Source organism: Bison bison, unplaced genomic scaffold (assembly GCF_000754665.1).
Source record: "Bison bison bison isolate TAMUID 2011002044 unplaced genomic scaffold, Bison_UMD1.0 scf7180017864168, whole genome shotgun sequence".
Taxonomy (NCBI): Eukaryota; Metazoa; Chordata; class Mammalia; order Artiodactyla; family Bovidae; genus Bison; species Bison bison.
This window is the reverse complement of record NW_011494740.1, coordinates 2,449,589-2,474,340: the sequence shown is the minus strand read 5'-3', so window position 1 is coordinate 2,474,340 and position 24,752 is coordinate 2,449,589. Positions and strand designations below refer to the sequence as shown.

The window sequence follows — 24,752 nt, the reverse complement described above, 5'->3', positions numbered from 1 at the left end:
GCGAAGACTTGATTCATTGGAAAAGACCCTGATGCTGGGAGGGATTGGGGGCAGGAGGAGAAGGGGATGACAGAGGATGAGATGGCTGGATGGCATCACTGACTCAACGGACATGAGTTTGAGTGAACTCCAGGAGTTGGTGATGGACAGGGAGGCCTGGCGTGCTGTGATTCATGGGGTCACAAAGAGTTGGACACAACTGAGCGACTGAACTGAACTGAACTGATGTACCCAAATGATGTTGAGGAATGTACTCTCTATGTACACTTTCTGAAGAGTTTTTTAATCATAAATAGGTGTTGAATTCTGTCAAAAGATTTTTCTCCTTCTTGAAATGATCATGTCACCTCACACCAGTCAGAATGGCCATCATCAAAAAAATCCCCAAACAATAAATGCCGGAGAGGGTGTTGAGAGAAGGGAACCCTCCCAGACTGTCAGTGGGAATATGAATTGGTGCAGCCACTATGGAGAACAGTATGAAGGTTCCTTAAGAAGCTAAAAATAGAGCTACCATATGATTCTACAATCCCACTCCTGGGCATATACCCAGAGAAAAACACGGTCCAAAGGGATACATATACCTCAATGTTCATTGCGGCACTATTTACAACAACCAAGACATTTAGGAAGCAACCTAAATGTCCATAGACAGAAGAATGGATTAAAAAATTTGTGGTAAGTATATATAAAGGAATATTACTCAACCATGCAAAAGAATGAAATAATGCCTTGTGCAGCATCATGAATGAACCTAGAGATTGTCATACTGAGTGAAGTAAGTCAGAGAAAGCAATATCATATAATATTGCTTATACATGGAATCTAAAAAGAAAGGACATAAATGAACTAATTTACAAAACAGACATAGACTCACAACAGACTTAGAGAAGGAACTTACAGTTATGGGGGGAGGAATGGGGGATATTTAGAGAGTTTGGGGTTGACATGTACACACTATTATGTTTAAAATGGATAACCAACAAAGTCCTACTATATAGCACAGGGAACTCTGCTCAATTTCCTATAACAACCTAATGGGGAAAAGAATTTGAAAAAGAATAGATACATGTATATGTAGAATGGAATTACCTTGTTGTACACCTGAGAATAACACAGCCTTGTTAACCAACTGTACTCCGATATGAAATGAAAAGTTAAAACATGAAAATAAAAGAAATAAATCATGGGAATGTTATATATAGCATGGTGACTATAATCAATAATATTGTATTGTAGATTTGAAAGTTGCTAAGAAAGTAAATCTTAAAAGTTCTCATCACAAGAAAAAAAGTGTTTGTAAATTTGTATGGTGACAAATGGTATGCTGCTGCTGCTGCTAAGTTGCTTCAGTCATGTCTGACTCTGTGTGACCCCATAGACGGCAGCCCACCAGGCTCCCCCGTCCCTGGGATTCTCCAGGCAAGAACACTGGAGTGGGTTGCCATTTCCTTCTCCAATGCATGAAAGTGAATGGTATAACTAGACTTATTGTGGTGGTCATTTTGCAATGTATATAAAAGTTGAATCATTATGTTGAACACCTGAAACTTGTATAATGTTGTGGGTCAATTGTGCTGTATTTAGTTGCTCAGTCGTGTTCAACTCTTTGGAACCCCATGGACTGTAGCCCATCAGGCTTCTCTGTCTATGGGGATTCTCCAGGGAAGAATACTGGAGTGGGTTGCCATGCCCTCCTCCAGGGGATCCTCCCAATCCAGGGGTCGAACCCAGGTCTCCCACATTGCAGGCAGATTCTTTACCACCTAAGCCACCAGGGAATCCCCAAGAAATACTGGAGGGGGTAGTCTATGCCTTCTCCAGGGATCTTCCTGACCTAGGAATTGAACCAGGGTCTCCTGCATTGAAGGAGGATTCTTTCCCAGCTGAGCTACCAGAGAAGCCCCATGTCAACTGAACTTCAATTTAAAAAGAAATCTACCATAGGAACCAGAAAAAAAAAAAAAAAAAGACAAGAAAAAGAAGAATCTTCATTGAGTTCTTACTATGTTGTAGGCAGTTTAAATACATGATTTTCATTTAGGTCTCCATTTTTTAAACAACAAAACTGATATTTAAGGTGATTAAATAATCTACCCTAAGTTATATAGCTGACAAGCAGCAAAGCTAGAATATGGGTTCTTAGCAATCTGTATATTGCTCCTCATCCATCATGAAACATTGTATCAAAGTCCTTGTAAAAACATGGATCATTTAACTGAATCTTACTGTTAGAAGTATTGCAGTAAATGTCAAATTAATCAGATACTCAAACTTAATGGGAGACATACATGTTTGTCAAGAATGACCACAAGCTTGGGAAATTCCATAACTGAGGTATGCATGGGGAAATGGAGGGGGCTCACTGCAAGTACGGGGGGGACCATGTGGAAAAGAAAACAGCATATGCAAAGACATGGAGGCACAGAAGAGTGTGTTGAAGGGTGATGCATAGGTTAGGAGCACAGCAGAGACACTTTTTAGCTATTCCAACTTTAAACCAAATTTATTCTTTTTATTGGAAATGTCTGTGCTTATAGACAATTTTCTGCTATATTACTCTGTTTTGTGGAATGCTAAGGAGTGAAATACCTCTTTGAACTTAAATTTCAGTACTGTTGAATCTTTTTTTTTTTTCAGTACTGTTGAATATTAATGATCATATCCCAAAAAATAGAACTTCCACGAACAAAAAGCACTAACTTACCAGGTGACAAAGACATAAATTGCTCCAACGATGCTAATGGCTGTTGCATAATGCCAACAAAAGCATATGGAGAGAAACATAACGTTGTCATGATCCATTAAATCCCATGCAGGACCTCCACTGGGAGGATAAAGGATAAACCCAATCTGTAATTTAAAACAAGAGCACACATTAAGAAGTACCAGCCATATTCCTAAAGATGGTGCAGTTCAAAATGTTTCATTTCAAGATTAATGGTAACATAACTCCCATTATCTGAGATGCTACAGATAAAGAAACTCTACCTGTTTTACTAAAATGGACAATATCTACTAGTTAATTCTTTTGGAAAAATGTTAAGGATATTTATAGATCAATTTTCAAGATATGAATAGTAATCATCTCTGGATATTGGTGGACTTTCAGAGAATATACTAGGATTCCAAGTTGCTCAGCTTCACTAAATTATTTCAAAGTCAGAGTTTTGAAAAACAGGTTTTAAAATAAACAAAGCCTTTAATCCATTTTGAGTTTATTTTTGTGTATGGTGTTAGAAAGTGTTCTAGTTTCATTCTTTTACAAGTGGTTGACCACTTTTCCCAGTACCACTTGTCGAAGAGATTGTCTTCTCTCCATTGTATATTCTTGCCTCCTTTGTCAAAGATATGACCCAGAGGGATGGTATGGGGAGGGAGGTGGGAGTGGGGTTCAGGATTGGTAACATGTGTACACCCATGGCGGATTCATGTTGATGTGTGGCAAAACCAATACAATATTGTAAAGTAATTAGCCTCTAATTAAAATAAATAAATTTAAATTTAAAAAAATAATAAAAAAATAAAATAAACAAAGCCCATGGGTAACATTATATTCATACTGAAAGCTTATCTCCTAAGATCAGGAACAAGACAAGGGTTTCTTATTTTACCAATTCTACTTAACACTGTACTAGAAATTCTAGCCAGTGCAATTAGTCAAGAAAAATTGATAAAGCACATCCACATTATAAAGGAAGAAGTAAAACTATCTATATTCACAAATGACATGATCTTATATACATATAATTATAAAGAATCCACAAAAAAAACCTATTAGAGCTAATAAATAAATTTAGCACACTTGCAGGATACAAAATCAACACACAAAAGATGCAATGAACAATCCAGAAAAATTGTTAGGAAAACAATTCCACTAATAATAGCACTGAAAAGAATAAAATACTTGGGAATAAATTTAAGCAAGGAGGCTCAAGATTTGTACCTTGCAAACTACAAAACATTGTTGAAAGAGATTAAAGAAGATCTAAATAAATGGAGTATAGCCAGGGGTCGTAAGAGTCAGACACAACTTAGCAAATAAACCATCATTACACCATATATAAAAATAAACTCAAAATGAATCAAAAACCTAAATATGAGAACTAAAATCATAACTCTTAGAAGAAAACACAAGGAAAAAGCTTCATGTCCTGGGATTTGGTACTAATTTCTTAGACATGACACCAAAACACACCAAAATTTAAAACTTATGCACATCAAAGGACAGTATCAGAAAAATGAAAAGACAACCCTTAGCATAGGAGGAAATTTTGCAAATCATATATCTGATAAGGAATTGATATCTAGAATATATTAAGAACTCCTAAATCTCAACAAAAAGCCAAAAAAAAAAAAAAAAAGCCAAACAAAATTTTAATGGGCAAAGGACTTGAAGACTCATTTCCCCAAAGGTGTTTAAATCCTCAATAAGCTCAAGAAAAAAATTATAAACATCATTAGTTATTAGAGAAATGCAAATCAAAACCACTATGAAATATCACTTCACACCCCCTAGAATGGTATTAATAATAGTAAGTAACAAGTGTTGGTAAGGATATGGAGAAATTGGAATCCTTACACGTTGCTATTGAGAATGTAAAATGATACATATATGCGTGCCCAGTCTTGTCTGACTCTTTGTGACCCCATGGACTGTAGCCCTCCAGGCTCCTCTCTCCATGGGATTTTCCAGGCAAGAATACTGGAACGGGTTGCCATTTCTTACTCTAGAAGATCTTTCCAACCCAGGGACCAAACCCATGTCTCTTGCATCTCCTGCATTGACAGGCAGATTCTTTTCCACCGTACCACCTGGGAAGCCCATAAAAATGATACAGCCATGTGGAAAACAATTTGACAGTTTCTCAAAAAGTTAAAGTAGAATATCATTTTAGATACTGTATTTACCCAAAATAACTGAAAACAGGTATCCAAACATCTACACAAATGTTCAAAGCAGCATCATTCACAAGGGCCACAGTTGAAAACATTCCAATTGTCCATCAACTGATAATGAACAAGCAAAATGTGGTATTTCCATACCACAGAATATTATTCAGCCATAAAAATGACATTAACTTATAATGCAACATGGATGAACCTTGAAAACATTATGTTAGAGAAAGAAGATAGGCACAAAAGGTAATATATTGTATAGTTCTGTTTGTATGAAATAACCAGGATAGGTAAACCATAGAGAAACAAAGCAAATTAGTGGTAACCAGGGACTGGAAGGAAAAGAAAAGGGAATGACTGGTTAATGGATCTGGGGTTTCCTTTCAGGGTGATGAAAATATTTTAGAACTAAACAGAGGTGAGAGTTGCACAACACTGTGACTGTACTAAATGTTGCCGAATTATACACTTTCAAAAGCATAAAATGTTGCTAGAGGGGAGAAGGTTCCGGGGATGAGAGAACTGGTGAGGGAGATTAAGAGGTACAAATTTCCAATCACAGAACAAATGAGTTCCAAGTATGAAATGTATACTGTTGGAAATATAGTCAATAATTATGTAATATCTTTGTATAGTGGCAGATAATAGATCCAGATACTACATGGATATTAGATCTGAGGGATCATGTTGAAATGTATAGAAATATCAAATCACTATGTTGGGCATGAGGAACTAACACAGTGCTCTAGGTCAGTTACACTTCAGAAACAAACTTATAGAAAAAGAGATCAGATTTGTGGTTACCAGAGGTGGGAGGTGGGGGAAAGGGAATTGGATGAAGGCAGCCAATGGGTACAAACTTCCAGTTATAAGATAAATAAGTGATATAATGTACAATGTGATCAATATAATTAACAGTGCTGTATGTTATGGAAGTTAAGAGAGTAAATCCTGAGATTTCTTATCACAGGAAACAATTTTTTTCAATGTCTTTAATTTTGTTTCTACATGAGATAATGGATAGTCACTAAACTTATTTTGGTAATCATTTCATTAAGTAAATGACATCATTGTGCTGTACATCATAAACTCATACAGTGTTGTATGTCAATTATTCTTTAATAAAACTGAAAAAGCAAGGAAGGAAGAGAGGGAGGGAGGAATTTAATTCTGTTATGTGAATTTTACTCCAATAAGAAAAGTAAGATAAATAAATGATACGTAGATAGACAGAGGAACAGATGTCAGGTTTGAGATCTAAATGAAATACAAAATCAAGATAATTACATGGATAATTGTACAAAAGTCTACCATATATTAGCTAACTATGTGTCAGTTACTGTGCTTAGGAGATTTCTCTACTATGGCCCTTCAATAATATATTATTATCCCAAGTTAATGTAATGTTATCCTCATTAACAAGACTGGAAAATTGGGTGGTTTAGTAATTTGCTTCTGATCATAAATCTAATAAATGTAATCTTACTGGGGGAAAAAAAAGCATTTTAGTTTATAATATTGAGTGAAACCATTTCTGTTGGAAATTTCCAGTAATATGAATAAATCAGGGAAAAGTAAGAGTTATGCCTTAATCACATGTTCCTATTTCCCATTTGAAAGGTTTCCCTTTAGGGAATTCCCTGGTGATCCAGCAGCTAAGATTCTGTGCTCCCAATGCGGGGGGTCTGGGTTCTATCCCTGGTCACAGAACTAGATCTCATGTGTCACAACTAAGAGTTTGCATGCTGAAACTCAGGATCCTGAATGCCCAACAAAGATCAAAGATCCTGTGTGCTGCAACTAAGACTCAGCATAGCCAAATAGATAAATATTTAAAAAATAAAGGATTCCCTTTAGTTGGAAGGAGAACTGCCACTGGTACTTCCTGGAAGATGTACCACCATGTGTCAGGCACTGTAACCTCACTCAGGCACATAAACTTCACCCTAATTCTCATCCTCACAACCACCCCAAGAAGAGGGTGTCATCATCCCCATATCACAGAGGGTAGAACTGCAACTCAGAGACTTTGGTCATGTCCCCAATATTACAAAACAGCTGATTGACTAACAGGGTTCCAAGCCCGGAGGGCCTGCCTCCAGAACTCTGTGTGCTCCTTCTTCTACCCAACATGCTCTTTCATCATTTAGCCTTTCTCCATGGGGCAATGTGGCTTGGACACAGTGGCTTGGAAGGACAGAGGCTTGGACACCAGGGTCTGAGTGAGTCATCTCAGCAGTTTGATACAGTTTGAACAATCGGTACTGAGACATAGTTGGTCCCATGAAGACATGGTACTGTCTCTCCCTTAAAACACAGATTATAGACTGGCAGATCCTGAGCCACATCTATATCACAGATGTGCTTTGCCTGCCCTGCACATTTTAAAAAATAAGTTGAATTAATTCACAATGCTTGAAAAATTAGGGAACTTCACGCAGAAGTCCATAGTCTCAGCTTACTTCTAAAAATAGAAATATCTGGCCACACCAGACCTGTATTTCAAAGCATGAACAGCAACATGTATTCTCCATTGATTCATCATTCAGGTTGGTAGCTGCCTGACCAAGTGGAGCAGTCCAGAGGCCTTCATTTTTACACTGGTGCTATGTACTTTATTTATTAACCAATGTCACATTCATAAATTTTTCTAAAATATCAAAGCTGACAGACTCCTTTTGTTATGTCTATTTTATAGATAAGAAATCTAAGTAAGGTGCAAACCTGCCTCTGGGTCTCCAAACAGTCACAAAGGCACTTGCATCATTGCAAGAGCTCAGGACTCTGCATAAGGGCAGGGCTCCATTCTAAAGGGTTGAGTAATTAACAAAAGAGAGATCAATCATCAAATTAGAAATCTGAGCTTACAGTACCCATAAACTCCAGGAGGAGAATGCCACCCAGCTGCTTTGCCTGCTGTTTGGACATATCTGTGTTTTGTAATACCCCTTTATAATACTTCAAGGAAAGCTCACGGTGGAAACCAAAGTGATCAGAGCCCAGGTCCCTGAAGGCCCTGGAAGAAAAAGAGACTTTCTAGCTCCTCTGTGCTCACTGTTTGGAAATGACAATAAGGAAACTCAAACCATGTAGTCAATTCTCAGTTTAAGGGGCTCAGCCATTTCAACCAGGGTGTCAGAACTGCTTCTCATGTTTTCCTCTCACATCAATACATGGAGGTTGACAGAGAAATCTGTGTCAACCAAAGGCCTTTTGAGAGGTTGAGTTTAATGACCTAGTTAGTTTAAGGACTAGCTCTCCAGTTCCCACCCATCAGTCTCACTTGTGTTCCTTCAATGCCATTCACATTACTCACCTATCCCAGCCTGGAGAGTGATCAACTCCAGCTCCCAGAGGGAAAACATAACAGTTGTTGTGGGTTAAATCATTCCTTCTAAAAGGGCGTGTTGAAGTCCTAACCCCTGATACCTGTGAATGTAACCTCATTTGGAAATAAGGTCTTTGTAGATAACATCCAGATGAGGTCATATTGGATCAGAATTGACCATAAATCCAGTGGTGAGTGGGGCTTCCGTGATAGCTCAGTTGGTAAAGAATCTGCCTGCAATGCAGGAGACCCTGGTTTGATTCCTGGGTCAGGAAGATCTGCTGGAGAAGGGATAGGCTAGCCACTCCAGTATTCTTGGGCTTCCCTTGTGGCTCAGCTGGTAAAGAATTCACCTACAATGTGGGAGACCTAGGTTCGATCCCTGGGTTGGGAAGAAGGCTGCCCACTCCAGGATTCTGGCCTAGAGAATTTCATGAACTGTATAGTCCATGGGGTCACAAAGAGTTGGACACAACTGAGTGACTTTCACTTTCCAGTGATGAGTGCCCTTATAAGAGGTCCATGTAAAGACACAGGTACACAGAAATACACAGGTGTGACTCTGGAGGCAGAGATTGGAATTATGCTACCAACAGGCCAAGGAAAGTCAAGGATTGCTGGCAACTGACAAATTCTCCCTTGGGGCCCCCAAGAAAGAACCAACCTGCTGACAACTTGATTTTTAGTTCTATCTCCCAGAACAGTGAAGTCTTCCTGCTTGTTGGAATTTGTTATTGCAGCCCTTGTACACTAATACAGGGGCTAAGGCTGAAATAAGCAGAAGAGTATCACCTGTCCTAAAGCTCAAACCTGGACACACTGGTGACTCTCACTTATCTTTCAAACCCCAACTAAAGTTCACCTTCTCCTAGAAGATTTCTCAACCCTCTTCCTATGGAATTAATAGTATCTCCTCAAGGCAGAGGCATTTTCAGGTTGGAACATTTCATTCAAGCAACAGTCTCATAAGATATCATTACTATTTTTTAGTTGAGGAATCTTAAGCACACAGAACAGTTAGTCTATGGTCATGTGATTAATATAGTAGATCCAGAATTCAGATCTGGGTCCGCCTGACCTGGACTCACAGACTTCTCCCTTCATGCCACAGTCACAACTGTTTTTTGAGTTTCCAAAATAAAATCCCTCCCAGGTGTGTTGTCCTCTTTCCTTGATTCTCTCTGCACTGTGGTCCTCACACTGGGAATGACAAAGTGCAAAAGTGAGCTTTAGAAATACTCATTCACAAACAGACTCAGAAAACATGATTCATGGAATAAATAAATGTGCCTGAGAGATTTTTTTTAACTTTTTTCTAAATTGCCTTTGATTAGGCTTTTGAGAAAAATATATTTGGCTGTAATGTGGTTCAAGAAACCATTTTGATAGGTGGGGAGGGGAACTCCCTTCAGGTTTGTCTATTACTTAATCATTTATATATGAGCTATTTTAAATAATGGCCACTGTGGGTATTTTCCTCATTCTGTTCACCTCTCCATATTTATGGTTCCAAGAACCCAGGTGTACCTTTTCTCTAATCTGTCTATATATTGTTTATTAATCACATATGGAGAAGTAGTAAGAGAAAAAATATGCTGAAAAGCAAATCACAGTGTAATAGTATTACCTGAGATAGAGTTTGGGGCATAAACATTCATAGCAACAAAACATGGAAACAAAATAAATTCACCTAAGCCCCTGAAACATTTTTGTTTCAGAGGAAACTAACAGGGAGAGGGCAGGGGAGGAGACGTATTGTTGTTAAACCTGCCTTTCCCGCCAGTGTGTGTGTTTGCATTGGTATCAAATGTTCATTTTCCTTTAAGTCCCAAACTAATCTAGGCATAATGACAGATGGAAAGTTTTTAAATGATCTTGGATTTATGCCCAAAGATTCTAACCTCAAATCTCTTCCTTAGAAAAGCTCTTGGGGAAATATGAAAATATTATTCCTCTGCCAGAAAGAACGATATTAAGCCAACCTATGGCCTGGAGAATCCCAGGGACGGGGGAGCCTGGTGGGCTGCTGTCTATGGGGTCACACAGAGTCAGACACGACTGAAGTGACTTAGCAGCAGCAGCAGCAGCAGCATGGTCAGTTATGAAAGCTCACAGCTTCCTCCCTCAGATATTTAATCAAACATTAATGATTAAAGAAGCACTAAATAGTTTCATTCATTCTGAGCTTATCTTTATTATTCCTTTTTTCAACTCTGGGTTTCCCCCTTTCTCCTTACTTTCTAACTTCTTTATTTGCATATTTAGCTCTTTAAAAACTTGATTTAGTAAATATATGGAGAATCTTCAACCCAACAAAGATGGAATATACTATTTTTTCAAATACATGGAACATTTACTGCCAGTGACATTGGGCTACATTCCAAAGGCAGTCTCAACACATTTTAAAGGGAACACATACAAAGCAATAGAATTGCAAATAAACAATAAAAAAGAAAGAATATTTTGGGGAAACTGAAAAGTATGCTCCTAAATAACTCATAAATTAAAGAGGAAAGCACACAGAAAATGCAACATTCAAAATTTCCCAAGAGTGAAATCTCACAGGAGGTAGCTAAAGTAATATATAGAAAAGGAATTCTATAGAAAGGTATGGGGCTTCCCAGGCAGCTCAGCAATAAAGAATCCACCTGTTGTGCAAGACCTGGGCTCAGTCCCTGGGTTGGGAAGATCCCTTGGAGGAGGGCATGGCAACCCAGTACTCTTGCCTGGAGAATCCCATGGACTGAAGAGCCTGGCAGGTTATAGTCCATAGGGTCGCAAAGAATCAGACAGGACTGAAGCAACTGCGGACACATGCAGTCTTAGATGTATTATATGTGAAAATAAGAAAATTAAATATAAGTGAATATTCAACTCAAAAAACTAGAGAGAAAGAGAAGACAACCTTATGACATTAAAGAAAAAACTGAAAATAAGGAGAAATTGACAAATCCATAACTAATATAAAATTTTAACAGATCTCTATCAGAAAGTGAAAGATCAACTGAATGAGAAGCAATTAGAAACAGAGAATACATAAACATACAATTAAAAAGAGTTCCAAGAGCCTGCCTTTACCCCACATTGAGAGGAATTTTTAATTTACTTTTAGTTTCCCTGGAGCCAAACAACCAGCCATCATATCTACCCCAGACCTGGAGTCCATAGGCCTGCAGTCCACATCTTCTCCAACTATGCATTCCCATTCTGTCTGGCCTGCCGGTGGCTTGCCCTACTTTGGGTTGGTTAATTGCAACTACATATTTTTTACCCTCTTACTTTCATTTAGTTTTCTCTTTTTTAATATCTTTTTAATTTCATAGGTATTTTTGATAGTAGATGTTCACTATGTTTTCAACAACACTCCAAGATTAGGGAGTCAACAGTAAAATGGAAAATGTCTGGGATTTGGAGTCAAACAGACCCACATTTAGAACCTAGCTCCATTACTGAGGGATCCTGGGAAAGTAACTTGCTCTCTCTGAGCCTTCTTTATCAGTCAATTGGGAATGATAATATCTAACTTCCAAATTGTCGTGAGGACAAAATGAAACACAAGGACACAATGAGAATGAAATAATGTGTATGTAAAAGTCGCGTCCAGCAGCCAGCACATACTTATTCCTCAACACATAATTCCCTCCCTTTCCTGCCTTCCATGTTTCTCAAGCTTATTACTCATTAGGCTTTAAGTGACTTTAACATCAGGAACTGCTTCCAGCTAAGCACCAGCTCAGAGTTCCTACAAAATGGATATTCAGGTGTGTGAAGAAGGTGGACACCTCCCACCTCCTTTCTTGCTGCTCTGTCACTATTCCCACCAGGGTCACTGAGCCCCTCAATTAAGCATCACCTCTCAAAGGCTCACATTCTCACTGCCAGCAGAATATCAGAAGGGAGTCTCTGGGTTTCAGAGCACAACACCTACAATCAAAGAGAGAAGGCCATCAGTGCAGACACCAGGCACATTGACTGGAGGCCCCAACTCACCTGCCAGAACCAGCTTCCCTGAAGCAGGAAAAGGCTTGTCCGCAGAAGTTCCACAGTTATACTGGTCTGTGCAAAGAGCTCCATGAAGGCAATCACGCCTGTCGAAAATACGACCAAGACCAGAAGCTTGTGCACAAAGATGTCCAACATTTCCCGGCCATGAATGTGATTGTAGAAAACAAAAGCTGTCAGAGGCAGAAAAAATTGTTTGCCTTTTTCAGTGAAAACTATCTACTGTTTCCCTCAATACACAACTTTCATAAACACACACATTTATTTGTCCAAAATATCAGATGCTCACTGCTTCCTACAATATTGGAAACCTCTAGCATTTGGGGGGACTTCCCAGGTGGCACAGTGGTAAAGAATCTACCTGCCAATGCAGGAGGTGCAGGAAATGTGGATTCCATCCTTGGGTCTGGAAGATCACCTGGAGTGGGAAATGGCAGCCTACTTCAGTATTCTTGCCTGGAAAATCTCATGGACAAAGGAGCCTGGTGGGCTACAGTTAATGGGGTGGCAATAGAGTCAGACATGACTGAGCACACAGCATTTTTGGAGTCATCACTACCTCTTTAGGATGGAATCTTTGAAATTTCCTTTCCCCTTCCCCAGCTTTTATTCTCTTCTCCACTATATCATGACATTTTCTATAACTATATTTCAAAGCCATGTTTTATGCAAAAATAAGAATAATAAGCATGAAGGGAACAGTGAAACAGGTGTTGAGGTGAACAGACAGATGAATGAGACAAACCTTCACCTTAAGAAATTCAGTCCACTGAAGGCAGTAAATATACACACAAGTCATAAGAGTGGAATTTGATGGGTGTTATAAGATTCTCTGGAAGCTCCCAAGAAGTAGTAACTAACTATATTTTTTAATCCCATGGACAGAGATGCTGGCTTCAGCTTCATCCTTTTCATTTAGATGAGAGGGAAAAGATGTTCACTGAAAATATGATAACACCCTCAGATAAAGAGAATCATGGCATCATGGCTGGTGCCCAACCAAAGCTCTTACCTTTGGATGTGGGAGGCAAAGTGGACATTAGGAAAGACTATCTCTTGATAATGGGGAGATTTTTCTAGTTCTACAAACAATCTATCCCTTATATATAAAATAAATGAAAACAAATCATTAAATACTTGTTTTCAGTGTTTCTGTACAGAGTAACAGGGAGGCTAGTGGAACAAAGAATGTTAGGACTTCATTTTTATGCGACCGGATTTTTTGGACCCTGTTTATCATGTAATGGTGGAGTTTCACTATATCAATATTAGATTTGGAAGCTACTCTACTGTGAGTGGTGGTCTCCTCGTTTGAGGATATTTATGCTTCACTATTCTCAGCTCAATTTTATATGTCAAAAATGGAAGTAATGATCATCTCTTGGATAAATCAGAGATAAACAATGGCTGTCATTATTGTTGATTCATTGCTTAATCGTAACAGACAAGTTCTGCAAGCCCCATGGCTGGAGCCCAGTAGGCTCCTCTGTCCATGGAATTCTCCAGGCAAGAATACTGGAGTAGGTGTTTCTTTAAGAAAATGTGAACTACGAATAAAACACATTGAATTTTTTCATGTGTTGTACTAAATGAGTCAGTGTGTGTGTGTGTTAGTATTCAGTCATGTCCAACTCTTTGTCACCCCATGGATTGTAGCCCACCAGCCTCCTCTGTCCATTGAATTCTCCAGGCAAGGATACAGGAGTGGTAGCCATTTCCTTCTCCAGGGGATCTTCCTGACCCAGGGATCAAACCCAGGTCTCTTGCATTGCAGGCAGATTCTTTACGAACTGAGCCACCAGGAAAGCCCAAATGAGTCAGTAGGGAAGGAAAATCTTTGGCATCCTGTCTAGGACATCTCAATAGCTCACCACGGCCCAAACCAAACAGATGACCTTGTGGGCCAAGGCTATACCAGGACACAAAAGAAATATTATTGTAAAGGGCTAGACAAATGTCCAAGAATAATGAAAGGTATATGAAAATACTCATACTTACCCTCCACAAATAAGGCATTTGATAACATTAACTTGCTAAAGGAGGCAGGAAGTGAAACGATGGTAGAAGATAAGATATTGGTTACACCCAGCAGCCCAAAGAAGAAGTACATGGTAAAATGCTGCCAGCTCAGGAGTTGGACCCATTGACCCTCTTTGTAGTCATATAAGGTCAGGTGTGGTCCTCCAGGATAAAACTGTTCTCCAAGGATGCCTGCAGAGGGATATATCACACTTTAAGCCATCTTTCCACAATTTTACTGAAAAAGGAAGATGAAGAAGAACCAGGCTACCTCTTATCCCAATATATTATCTTTTTATGGCACTGATTCTTCTATCTGGGCTGTTACCTAACAGCTGAGCACTGGTTCTTTAGGCTGGTTTTGAAGCTTCAAAGATTGGTTTGGATAATCATTCTTAGTCAAAGATAGTGAGTTTCATCAAACAGCTATTTCAGATCTTCAAAGCTAATGGTCTTAGTTCCACAGAGTTCCCTGATTAGTTCCCCTGATGGCCTTCGTTCCTACTTTAATCTAATGACTAGATAAATCCTGAGTAATTTTAGATTTAGATTTGTGAGATTAATCCTATAGCATCTGATTAATTCTTCTTACATAGTACATCTTTGGGTAGTGAGTTGTGCTTGGTTCAGGATTAAAATGCTAGAGTTCAGCTTCTCCCCAGTTACGGATAACTGAGAAAGCACACACAGATATAGCATACAGTCTAGCCAGTTACACAAATTCTGAAAAACTTTCTTGAAGATGCTGCTTCATTTATTTATCTATAGAATTTGGCAAGGAAATTCCTCTCTTTGAAAAATAGTTGATCCACAGTTGGATGACCATCGCAAAGACCTCTCATCATGAACAAAGTATGAAGAAATCTGAAGGAAAATTAGGAAGTTCTGCCTTCAATAAAGGAGAGGCTGAAGTGGAACTCTAAAAACACAATGTTTTTACAGAATCATAGAACCAATGGAAAGGCCTTACAATCATCTGGCCCAACCTCTGTCTCTAATTTAGTAACCACACAAAAAGGATGAACACAGAAGATAAGGTTTTCTTCAACCTGAACCCTGTGGATAGCCTATCAGCAATAATTTATTATTGACACTTTCCCATAATCACTTGATTACCTTTGTGACATTTTGAAAAATGGTTTTGGATAGAGTTAACTCTTTCAGGCCTCAGAATAACTGACATAAAATTATCTTAAAGGCTCCAACTAAATCTAAAAAGAAAATTCACCTTGACTGGACAGGCAAGTTAATTGCTATGACTAACTCATAAGGAATAGCCCTTTGTATAACATGAAGTATAAGTTCTAATAAATTATACTAGGTAGAAATTACAATTAGAATAGGTATTCAGGTATTTTTAATGAAATATTTATTTTAGCAATTTTTTGTTTTGATATTGAATTATCTCTTTGCATGTGAAAATACCCCCAAAAGCAAACAGAACACAGAAAAGGGTCACTCACCCGTTAAAGTCATTCCAACTATTACAATTCCTTCCAACATTTCAGCTCGATGGAATAATGCTTTGGAATCAAGGTAAGAAGTCCGTTTCTGCTTTTTGAAGGCATATTTCAGAATGTACTTTATAGTCCACCAAATCCCCAAGATAAAGAAGAAGGATCCAGGGAGAGCATGGCCTTTGAAGTTCCCCATAACTACCAAAATAAGAACACAGAGAAGATGAAGGTGTTTCATTTCCAAAACTTGGCCAAAACATCACTTATTCCCATGTACTATCTTCTGATGATGGTAGATATATACTGCTGGGTCAGAGGATCCAGTATAACTGTCGACAGACATAGACCAATTACAGGATCAACAATACCATCAAGTAGAAAGACAGACATTGGTTGAACAATTAACCTTATTCTAGGCACTGTGTCTACTGGTTTACATGTGATCTCTAACCTAATTTTCACAATATACCAACGAATCAGGGGTTAAATCATATTTTCAATTGGGATACAGGTGTAGAGAAGTGAAATTACTTATCCAAATCTCACAATTATTAAAAAAAAACTTTGATGGACGTGAGTCTCAGTGAACTCCGGGAGTTGGTGATGGATAGGGAGGCCTGGCGTGCTGCGATTCATGGGGTCGCAAAGAATTGGACACGACTGAGCGACTGATCTGATCTGGGTGTAGAGTGAAAGAGAAAAAGAGAGAAGTCTGGGATGGATGTTTTGGCCTGAGAACCTGGGAGAAGGGACTTGCCACTGTTTTTAACAAGGAGCTCAAAAGATCTCTTAAAAGTGATAGTGTGTACTCAGCCAAAACACTTTAATCATATTTGAAAGATAGTAATAGGAAAGTTCTATCTTTATGTTTAAAACTCAAAGTGATATGAAATTGCCTACAAAAAATTTTAAGTAGGTAATTTCAGAGTATCAAACATCAAGTGTGTGGAAGAGACCACTAGTGCTCATCAAATATCTGTGTATTCTTCCACACACTTTTCCCAGCCTCCTCTCCATTTTAATCAGAACCATGTTTCTAGTTCTGTCCAGCAGATTGTGGCATTTGTCACTTTCATGTTAAGTCAGTTAAGAGCTTATGTGACTCCTTTAACTTGTTTTTCCCCCGCTTTGGCAACCTAGGCATGGTATAACTACAACACAGAAGATAGTCAACCAGATTGCATTAGATTTTTGCAGGAAACAACTCTTTATTGAGTTAAGTCATTAAAAGTTGACATTTAACAGCCTATTCCAGCAGATTGAGAGGGATACCAAGCCAGATCAAATTTAAATTCTGTAAACATAACTGCTATATGATCAAGCAATAAAAAACAGAAATATCCTCCTTTTTTGGTCAGTGCTATAGAAAACCAGGCTTGAATTGAATTGCTACATGATCAAGCAACAAAAAACAGAAATACTCTTTTTTTTTGGTTTTGACCAAATATGTCTTGAATTCAGTCTTACAGAAATTCAGTCTTGAATTTTTTGAGTTTACGTGAGTAGTCCTTTGTTCAAAGCTAATGTACCTTCTACAGAATAACAAAGAGAGAACTCAGAATCATCCCTGTGGATTGGACAGTAGATCAGTGCAGAAGAACTCATGAGAGGGGGATTTCAGGATTCTCCCCAGCCCAGTAGGGCTGAGTGCTGGACCCCTTGGTTTGGGACAGATTCCTTTGAGTTACTTCCACATCCTCCTGACAGAACCGTGAAGTTTCAAAGATGAACTATGAAGCTGACTAAAACACTAAAAGTCTCTTAAATCTCCAGCTGAGATCCCAGATGGACATTCCAGCAGCCCCTGAATCATCCATACACTGGAGTGGGTTGCTACTTCCTTCTCCAATGCATGAAAGTGAAAAGTGAAAGTGAAGTCTCTCAGTCGTGCCCGACTCTTAGTGACCCCATGGACTGCAGCCCACCATGCTTCTCCATCCATGGGATTTTCCAGGCAAGAGTACTGGAGTAGAGTGCCACAAGAGACTAAAAAATACGTCTACATGGGATTGAAAAGTACACCTACACTGTAAATTTTTTTTAACTTTTCTGGAAAAGAATCTGATATATTCTAAAGGAATCTTAAAGATTTTTACGTTCCTTGGTACAGGGATTGCACTTCTAGGAATTAATCCGAAACATCTAACTGGAAACAGAAGTACCAAATTAGAAATAATATACATCTCTAAAATTAGGAGATAGGGGATATATTTAGTTAAAATAAATAAATAGGATTTTTTTAAAAACTGAGGAAGATCTGAAGACCTAGAAAACTAGATCTGAATCCCAACTTTACCATTTACCCACTCCATGTCTTTGGGAAAGTTATTTACCCCTTCAGGGCCTCAGATTCCTCTTCTGTTGTGATCATGGGGCTCATGTGCTCAGTGGTATTCAACTTTTTGCAACCTGCTCTACAGTAGCCTGCCAGGCTCCTCTGTCCATGGAATCCTCCAGGCAAAAATACTGGAGTGGGTTGTCATTTCCTTGCCCGGGATCTTTCTGACCAAAGGATTGAACTCTCATCTCTTGCATCTCCTGCACTGGAGGCAAATTCTTTACCACCTGGGAAGCCCCCCTCTTTTCTTAAGTAAGACAAACTTTCTAACTGATAAAATGAGATATTTCAAAGGAAAAAAACCACAGTATTATTAAACAAGCTCCTGCTATTCTCAACCCATCTCAAACTATGAAAGAAAAACAAAAGTAAAACCAGATGAGAAATTCTACTTGGATACCAACTGCAGCAAAGCAAGAAGCACCTGTACCATTCACCGAGCAATCATTCATGTCTGGCCTGTAACATTGCTCCTGCTGCTGTCTTAGAGGGTTACTAGAATTTTCTGTGGTTATTTAACTCCTTGACTGCAATTAAAGTATAAGCTGCAAGTAGATTGAAAGCAGGAACCAATCTACTCTTCCATTCCCCACTGGACCTATGAAGCTCTAAGTTAACAAGAGTAAATAAGCCCTTCTTATAACACAGGATCACATATTTATTCAACACCTCCACTGAACTAATCATCTTATTTATACCACCCACTACCAGAAAATAATATTTTCTCCAGTTATCACCACTCATCCACTTGCTCAAGCCCAAAAATATGAAAGTCATCCTAGAGTCCACCTGTGTCCCTGAAAACTAATTGGTTATTGATACTTACTGCCTCTACTTCCTTTGTCAATCCTCTCCTGCCCCAAACTTGGTTGACTTCCCCTAGCCTCTTGAATTTTATCTACTTGGAAAATCCTCCCTCATGGACAGACAGAAAAGAATCACTCTTACACCTTCTCAGAGTACTCAGTTCTTATTTTAATGAATTCTTTGTGTGATTAGTTACTGGAAATGTGCCTTCTCCATTAGCCTGTATGCTCATCACTATATTGTGAGAGCCTGTAAAGCAGGTAATTGAGGCCTCTCAGTGGTTATGAGCCTGGGTCATCCATTTTTTCTCTTTTTTTAGGTTCTTGGTATATGGGGGATAAAAAAGAAGGAAGTTCCAAACAAGAGTTACCAAAATTGTGGTTGCTTTTAAATATTCAGGTTTTCCTAATAAATACTTTGAATACACACATAAAATATATTGCGTATTTTAGAAATGGCATGAAAATATCTGAATTGTAAAACTCTAAGCCAAGTCTACCTCCATGACCAGCTAACAGATTCTTGTACCCCCAAAGGCTGAACAAACCAGTATATCTCAGAACAGTCCCTGGGATGTGATTGGGAGGCAATGGGAGTAGTTGAAAGATTTTGAGATGATCAGAGTGGGATAAGAAATGGCTCCTTTTCCTATGTCAGTTATAGAACTTCTGTATCGTTAGCCTTTTAATCTGAAACATTCTAATGGTTCCAATCTTTCTGTTTAAAATACCCAAACAAAATGAAGTCAAAGCAGTCTTGCTATATTTGCCTGGCTAAGGGACTCAACAGACCCAGTTGCTCCTAAAAACAAAAATGGCACTCACTTAATTTCACTTCCATTGTGGAGAGAGAAAACTCACTTAGAACCTCAAACATCACTCAAGTCAACTTCTAGAACACCACCACCTGTACATCTGTCTTTTGTTCCCTAGTTTCCTATTGCCTGCAAGTGCAATTGCTGGTAAAAACCTAGTAATCCAGAGTTTAATTAGATCTCAATCCAAAAGCTGACATGTTGCCTTTGGAAGGAGAACATGGGGCCCTCCTCCACAAAGCAGAGCACTCCCGCCAGACAGCCAGTAGAAGCCCCCGGGGAAATCACCAGGCTAGCAAACCAGAAGGTCCTTCATCAGCATCCTCCCTGCTTGATTGCACCACTTATAAAGGTTCAGGCGGCCCTAAAGTGGTGAGCTTCACGATTCAATCACTGGTTTCTAGCTTCCAGTCATCCTAAAAATTTATACACTTCCCCATCCAGAAAAAACCCTCTGCTCCTAATGACACCAAACATCACCCCCTAAGCTAAGACAAGAAACAATGCCTGAAACCCCTATTAGCTGTATTTTACTGACCAACACCTGCCATACACGAACACTCACTCACCACCCAAAAGGGAAATATTTTAAAACTCTAGCATTTGGGGGTAATACTGAGCAAATCTCAAGTGCAAAATCAGGTGTTAGGTGTTCATTCCCATTAACCAAAGCCACTTAAACAATGACCAGGCCTGTGTACGGAAAGAGGAGAGAACTGAAAATAGTTGCGAGAAACAGGTTCTGAAATTTACTCATTGGATTCTGAACCAGATATAAATGAAAACCATGGAGAAAAATTTAAACTAAAAATTCATCTTCAGCCACCACCAAACTTCAAGTAGAAATTCATCTTGAGCCATGACCAAAATAAAGTACTAAATCTTATTTAGTGACTCATATCAAGACATTTATAAATCCAACACAATAAACCAATTTGAGCTATTTCTTGAGCTCACTTTATCATTTGCCTTCATTTTCAAAGCAATGTGTATACAAGCATATGTAGCTTTGATTTTTTTTTTTTTTTTGATTCTCCATCATTCCATATCAGTTCTTTCTCTCCCAAATTTCAACTGTTGATGTATGGAACAGTCTTATGGACTCTGTGGGAGAGGGAGAGGGTGGGAAGATTTGGGAGAATGGCATTGAAACATGTAAAATATCATGTATGAAACGAGATGCAAGTCCAGGTTCAATGCACGATACTGGATGCTTGGGGCTAGTGCACTGGGACGACCCAGAGGGATGGTATGGGGAGGGAGGAGGGAGGAGGGTTCAGGATGGGGAGCACATGTATACCTGTGATGGATTCATTTTGATATTTGGCAAAACTAATACAATTATGTAAAGTTTAAAAATAAAATAAAATTAAAAAAAATTAAAAGACATTCTTAGTTAAATTATCCTTACCTTCACACTTTCCTCAGTGTCAACTCCCATGCAATTCTCTTCTCCCAGAATAGAATTTACAATGGTCCCAGTCTCAAGAAGGAAAAGCAGATACTGACTGGCCTAAATCTAAAATTGTCCCGTTTTCCTCCTTGGAGACTAAACCAATGTGCTCACATTAAATCAATGTGCCACCTTGAACTTGAGCAGATAAATCTTCCGAATATGTCACAATGCCTGCGTTGTGTGTCTAAGGACCACATCCTTAAACACCCTACCTCCAGTTCAAACATTGTGCCACAGAATATTTCCCAATGAGACTCACCTTGACACCCCACCCACATGACCACAGTCCTGTCCCACCTGCTGTGAAAACCAGAGCCAGGAGAACATGTCTGATCTTTGGCCTCTGTCTTCCAGGCTATCAAGATGGACAAGCAACAAAAGGAAAGACCATGGCAGCAGTAATGTAATAAAGCCTGATTTTAAGTCTGATAAAGACAAACCATCTTCTTACAGGGCATCAAGCAAGAGACTGGCACAGGTGCTTAAGTTGGGAGTCACAGCCAAATCAAAGTTATAGGAATAAGAAAGTTCAGTTCAGTTCAGTTCAGTCACTCAGTTGTGTCCAACTCTTTGTGACCCATGGACTGCAGCACACCAGGCCTCCCTGTCCATCACCAACTCCCAAAGTTTACCCAAACTCATGTCGGTGATGACATCCAACCATCTCATCCTCCGTCATCCCCTTCTCCTCCTGCCTTCAATCTTTCCCAGCATCAGGGTCTTTTTAAATGAGTCAGTTCGCATCAGGTGGCCAAAGTATTGGAGTTTCAGCTTCAACATCAGTCCTTTAAATGAGTATGCAGGACTTATTTCCTTTAGGATGGACTGGTTTGATCTCCTTGCAGTCCAAGGGACTCTCAAAAGTCTTCTCCAACACCACAGTTCAAAATAAGAAAAGACGATGGGAAAACATTTAAGTAGGTCAACAGTGAAGGTCACTTGCCCTCACAGAATACACAAACTGAGAGACAGGTGAATAAATAAGTTAGATTAAATTATTCTAAGCCAATATGAGGCTTGCACAAAGTAAAATGTGGACAAGAAAGAAGCAACAGTCTGACTCTAACCTGGAGAGCCAGCAACTGCTACCTATCTGCATTCAAGTCTTATTTCCTCCTTCAGTGTAAACTCTTGGTGAACAAGTGCCATGTCCCCTAGAATGCTTCACACCTAGTTAGCACTCAACAAATAGCCAATGAATGACGAGCTCCTGCCTGGGACCCCACCTCCCTGAAACACTGGCCTGGGTGGCAAACAGGATCAGAAAGAGTCAGGGTGCCTAATTAAAGGCAGACTGGGCTCACTTCACATCTACTAAATCAATCAGCAGGAGGAAGCCCAGAAGTCTGCATTTTTAAGAAGTACTCACCACTTGATCTTTAGGTACTCTTGAGTTTTGAGGAACAAAGGCTTAGAGTATGTGGGGGACAAGCAAGGTGGCACAAAGACACTCAGATTTAAATGTGGCTTCCCCATCACCACACCCCAGAGGTATTTGTCTTCCATAAGTACCTAAGTCCTGATGTGTTTGCTTACATCACACTTCATATTAGGCAATGGTGTGTGGCTCAACACCTGCTCTTGAGACCAGACGCTAATCTGGCTCTGTCAGGTGACAATAACCATTCCAGAGTGCTGCCATTCTATTTATTTTACTCTATTTTACCATGCATTATTAAGACATCATTTTACTTTTATCTTTTCTATACCCCTGGTTCTAATTCCCATATCCTTCTCAATGTTCAGATAGCTAAAACCATCCATGTCACATGGATCATTCTTCTTCAAACATCCAGAATCACAAACAGAACACTCAACTTGAAACTATGTGACAGGATAAGGAAATCCAAAGACATCTTGAAAAACAAAACTGACAAATAGAAAGTAAGAATAAATGCCATGTTACATTATGTGCCTGTAGCCAACTCTTCAAATATAGAAGCCTAGATTGTTTCTGTTAGTAGTGTTGCACCTGATATGGGTAGGAAGCTGCTGCTGCTGCTGCTAAGTCACTTCAGTAGTGTCCGACTCTGTGTGACCCCATAGATGGCAGCCCACCAGGCTCCCCCATCCCTGGGATTCTCCAGGCAAGAACACTGGACTGGGGTGCCATTGCCTTCTCTGGGGTAGGAAGCTAGCAGGTACTATAAAGTGCGAATAACTTTTCATGTATCTGCTTATTCTCTCTTTGAGAAAACCGAAGGAAATATTCTTTCCACCACAGTTCAGTTCAGTTAGTTGCTCAGTCGTGTCCAACTCTTTGCGACCCATGGACTGCAGCACGCCAGGCCTCCCTGTCCCTCACCAACTCCGAGAGTTTACTCAAACTCATGTCCATTGAGTCAGTGATGCCATCCAACCATCTCAACCTCTGTCGTCCCCTTCTTTCCACCACAGGTACGAGGAAACTGATACTCCAAGAGATTTACTAACACTATGGCACAGAGTTATTAAAGACCAGAGCCAGGATTTCAAGTTCTTTATATATCTGATTCCAAATCCCATTCTGTCCCCCTAGATCAGGGCAAAGACTAGAAAAGGTTTTTGAATAGTCCCATCAGAAAGTCTTCATCAAGTACATTTGCACAGGTTAAACATAGAAGGGAGAGGAATCGTCCCTCTAGGATTATCAATAACTGAATTATCAGCACCAGTGAAGGAGGTGAAGCTTCTAATGTAGCCACAATATTTATTTATCCACTAGGATAGTCAAAGTCAGAATGCACAAGGATGCCAACAAAAAAGAAAACCAGGCTGAGTAGTGTGCAACATCATTTGACAAAGGTCTAGACACTGAGATGAGTATTAGTGATGTGGTAAGAATCTAAAGCAGTCATCTGTATTTCCAGGCTTCATTCAGTTCAGTTCAGTCACTCAATCGTGTCTGATTCTTTGTAACCCCATGAACCGCAGCATGCCAGGCCTCTCTGTCCATCACCTACTCCCAAAGTTTACCCAAACTCATGTCCATTGAGTCAGTGATGTCATCCAACCATCTCATCCTCTGTCATCCCCTTCTCCTCCCACCCTCAATCTTTCCCAGCATCAGGGTCTTTCAAATGAGTCAGCTCTTCACATCAGGTGGCCAAAGTATTGGAGTTTCCGCTTCAGTATCATTCCTTCCAATTAACACCCAGGACTGATTTCCTTTAGGATGGACTTGTTGGATCCTCTTGCAGTCCAAAGGACTCTCAAGAGGCTTCTCCAACACCACAGTTGGAAAGCATCAATTCTTCGGCGTTCAGCCTTCTTCACAGTCCAACTCACATCCATAGATGACTACTGGAAAAAAAATAGCCTTGACTAGATGGACCTTTGTTGACAAAGTAATGTCTCTGCTTTTTAATATGCTGTCTAGGTTGGTCATAACTTTCCTTCCAAGGAGTAAGCGTCTTTTAATTTCATGGCTGCAATCACCATCTGCAGTGATTTTGGAGCCCAGGAAAACAAAGTCAGCCACCATTTCCAGTCTTTCCCTATTGTTTGGCATAAAGTGATGGGGCCAGATACCATGATCTTCATTTTCTGAATGTTGAGCTTTAAGCCAACTTTTTCACTCTCTTCTTTCACTTTCATCAAGAGGCTCTAAAGTTCTTCACTTTCTGCCATAAGGGTGATGTCATCTGCATATC

General features: G+C 39.4%; 1 protein-coding gene across 2 annotated transcripts in view; it reads right to left on the bottom strand.

Annotated features, from left to right (window-relative positions):
- LOC104990059 (transmembrane protein 45A-like) overlaps window positions 1–24,752 on the bottom strand; it is a 115,902-nt gene that overhangs the window by 11,095 nt on the left and 80,055 nt on the right. For both annotated transcript variants that reach the window (XM_010841956.1, XM_010841955.1), the window contains exons 2-5: window positions 15,712–15,903; window positions 14,228–14,440; window positions 12,218–12,402; window positions 2,708–2,853 (exon numbers count right to left, since the gene is read on the bottom strand). In XM_010841956.1, coding sequence (XP_010840258.1) covers window positions 2,708–2,853; window positions 12,218–12,402; window positions 14,228–14,440; window positions 15,712–15,901 — 734 coding nt within the window. In that variant the 5' untranslated portion in view covers window positions 15,902–15,903. The remainder of the gene's footprint in view (window positions 1–2,707; window positions 2,854–12,217; window positions 12,403–14,227; window positions 14,441–15,711; window positions 15,904–24,752) is intronic.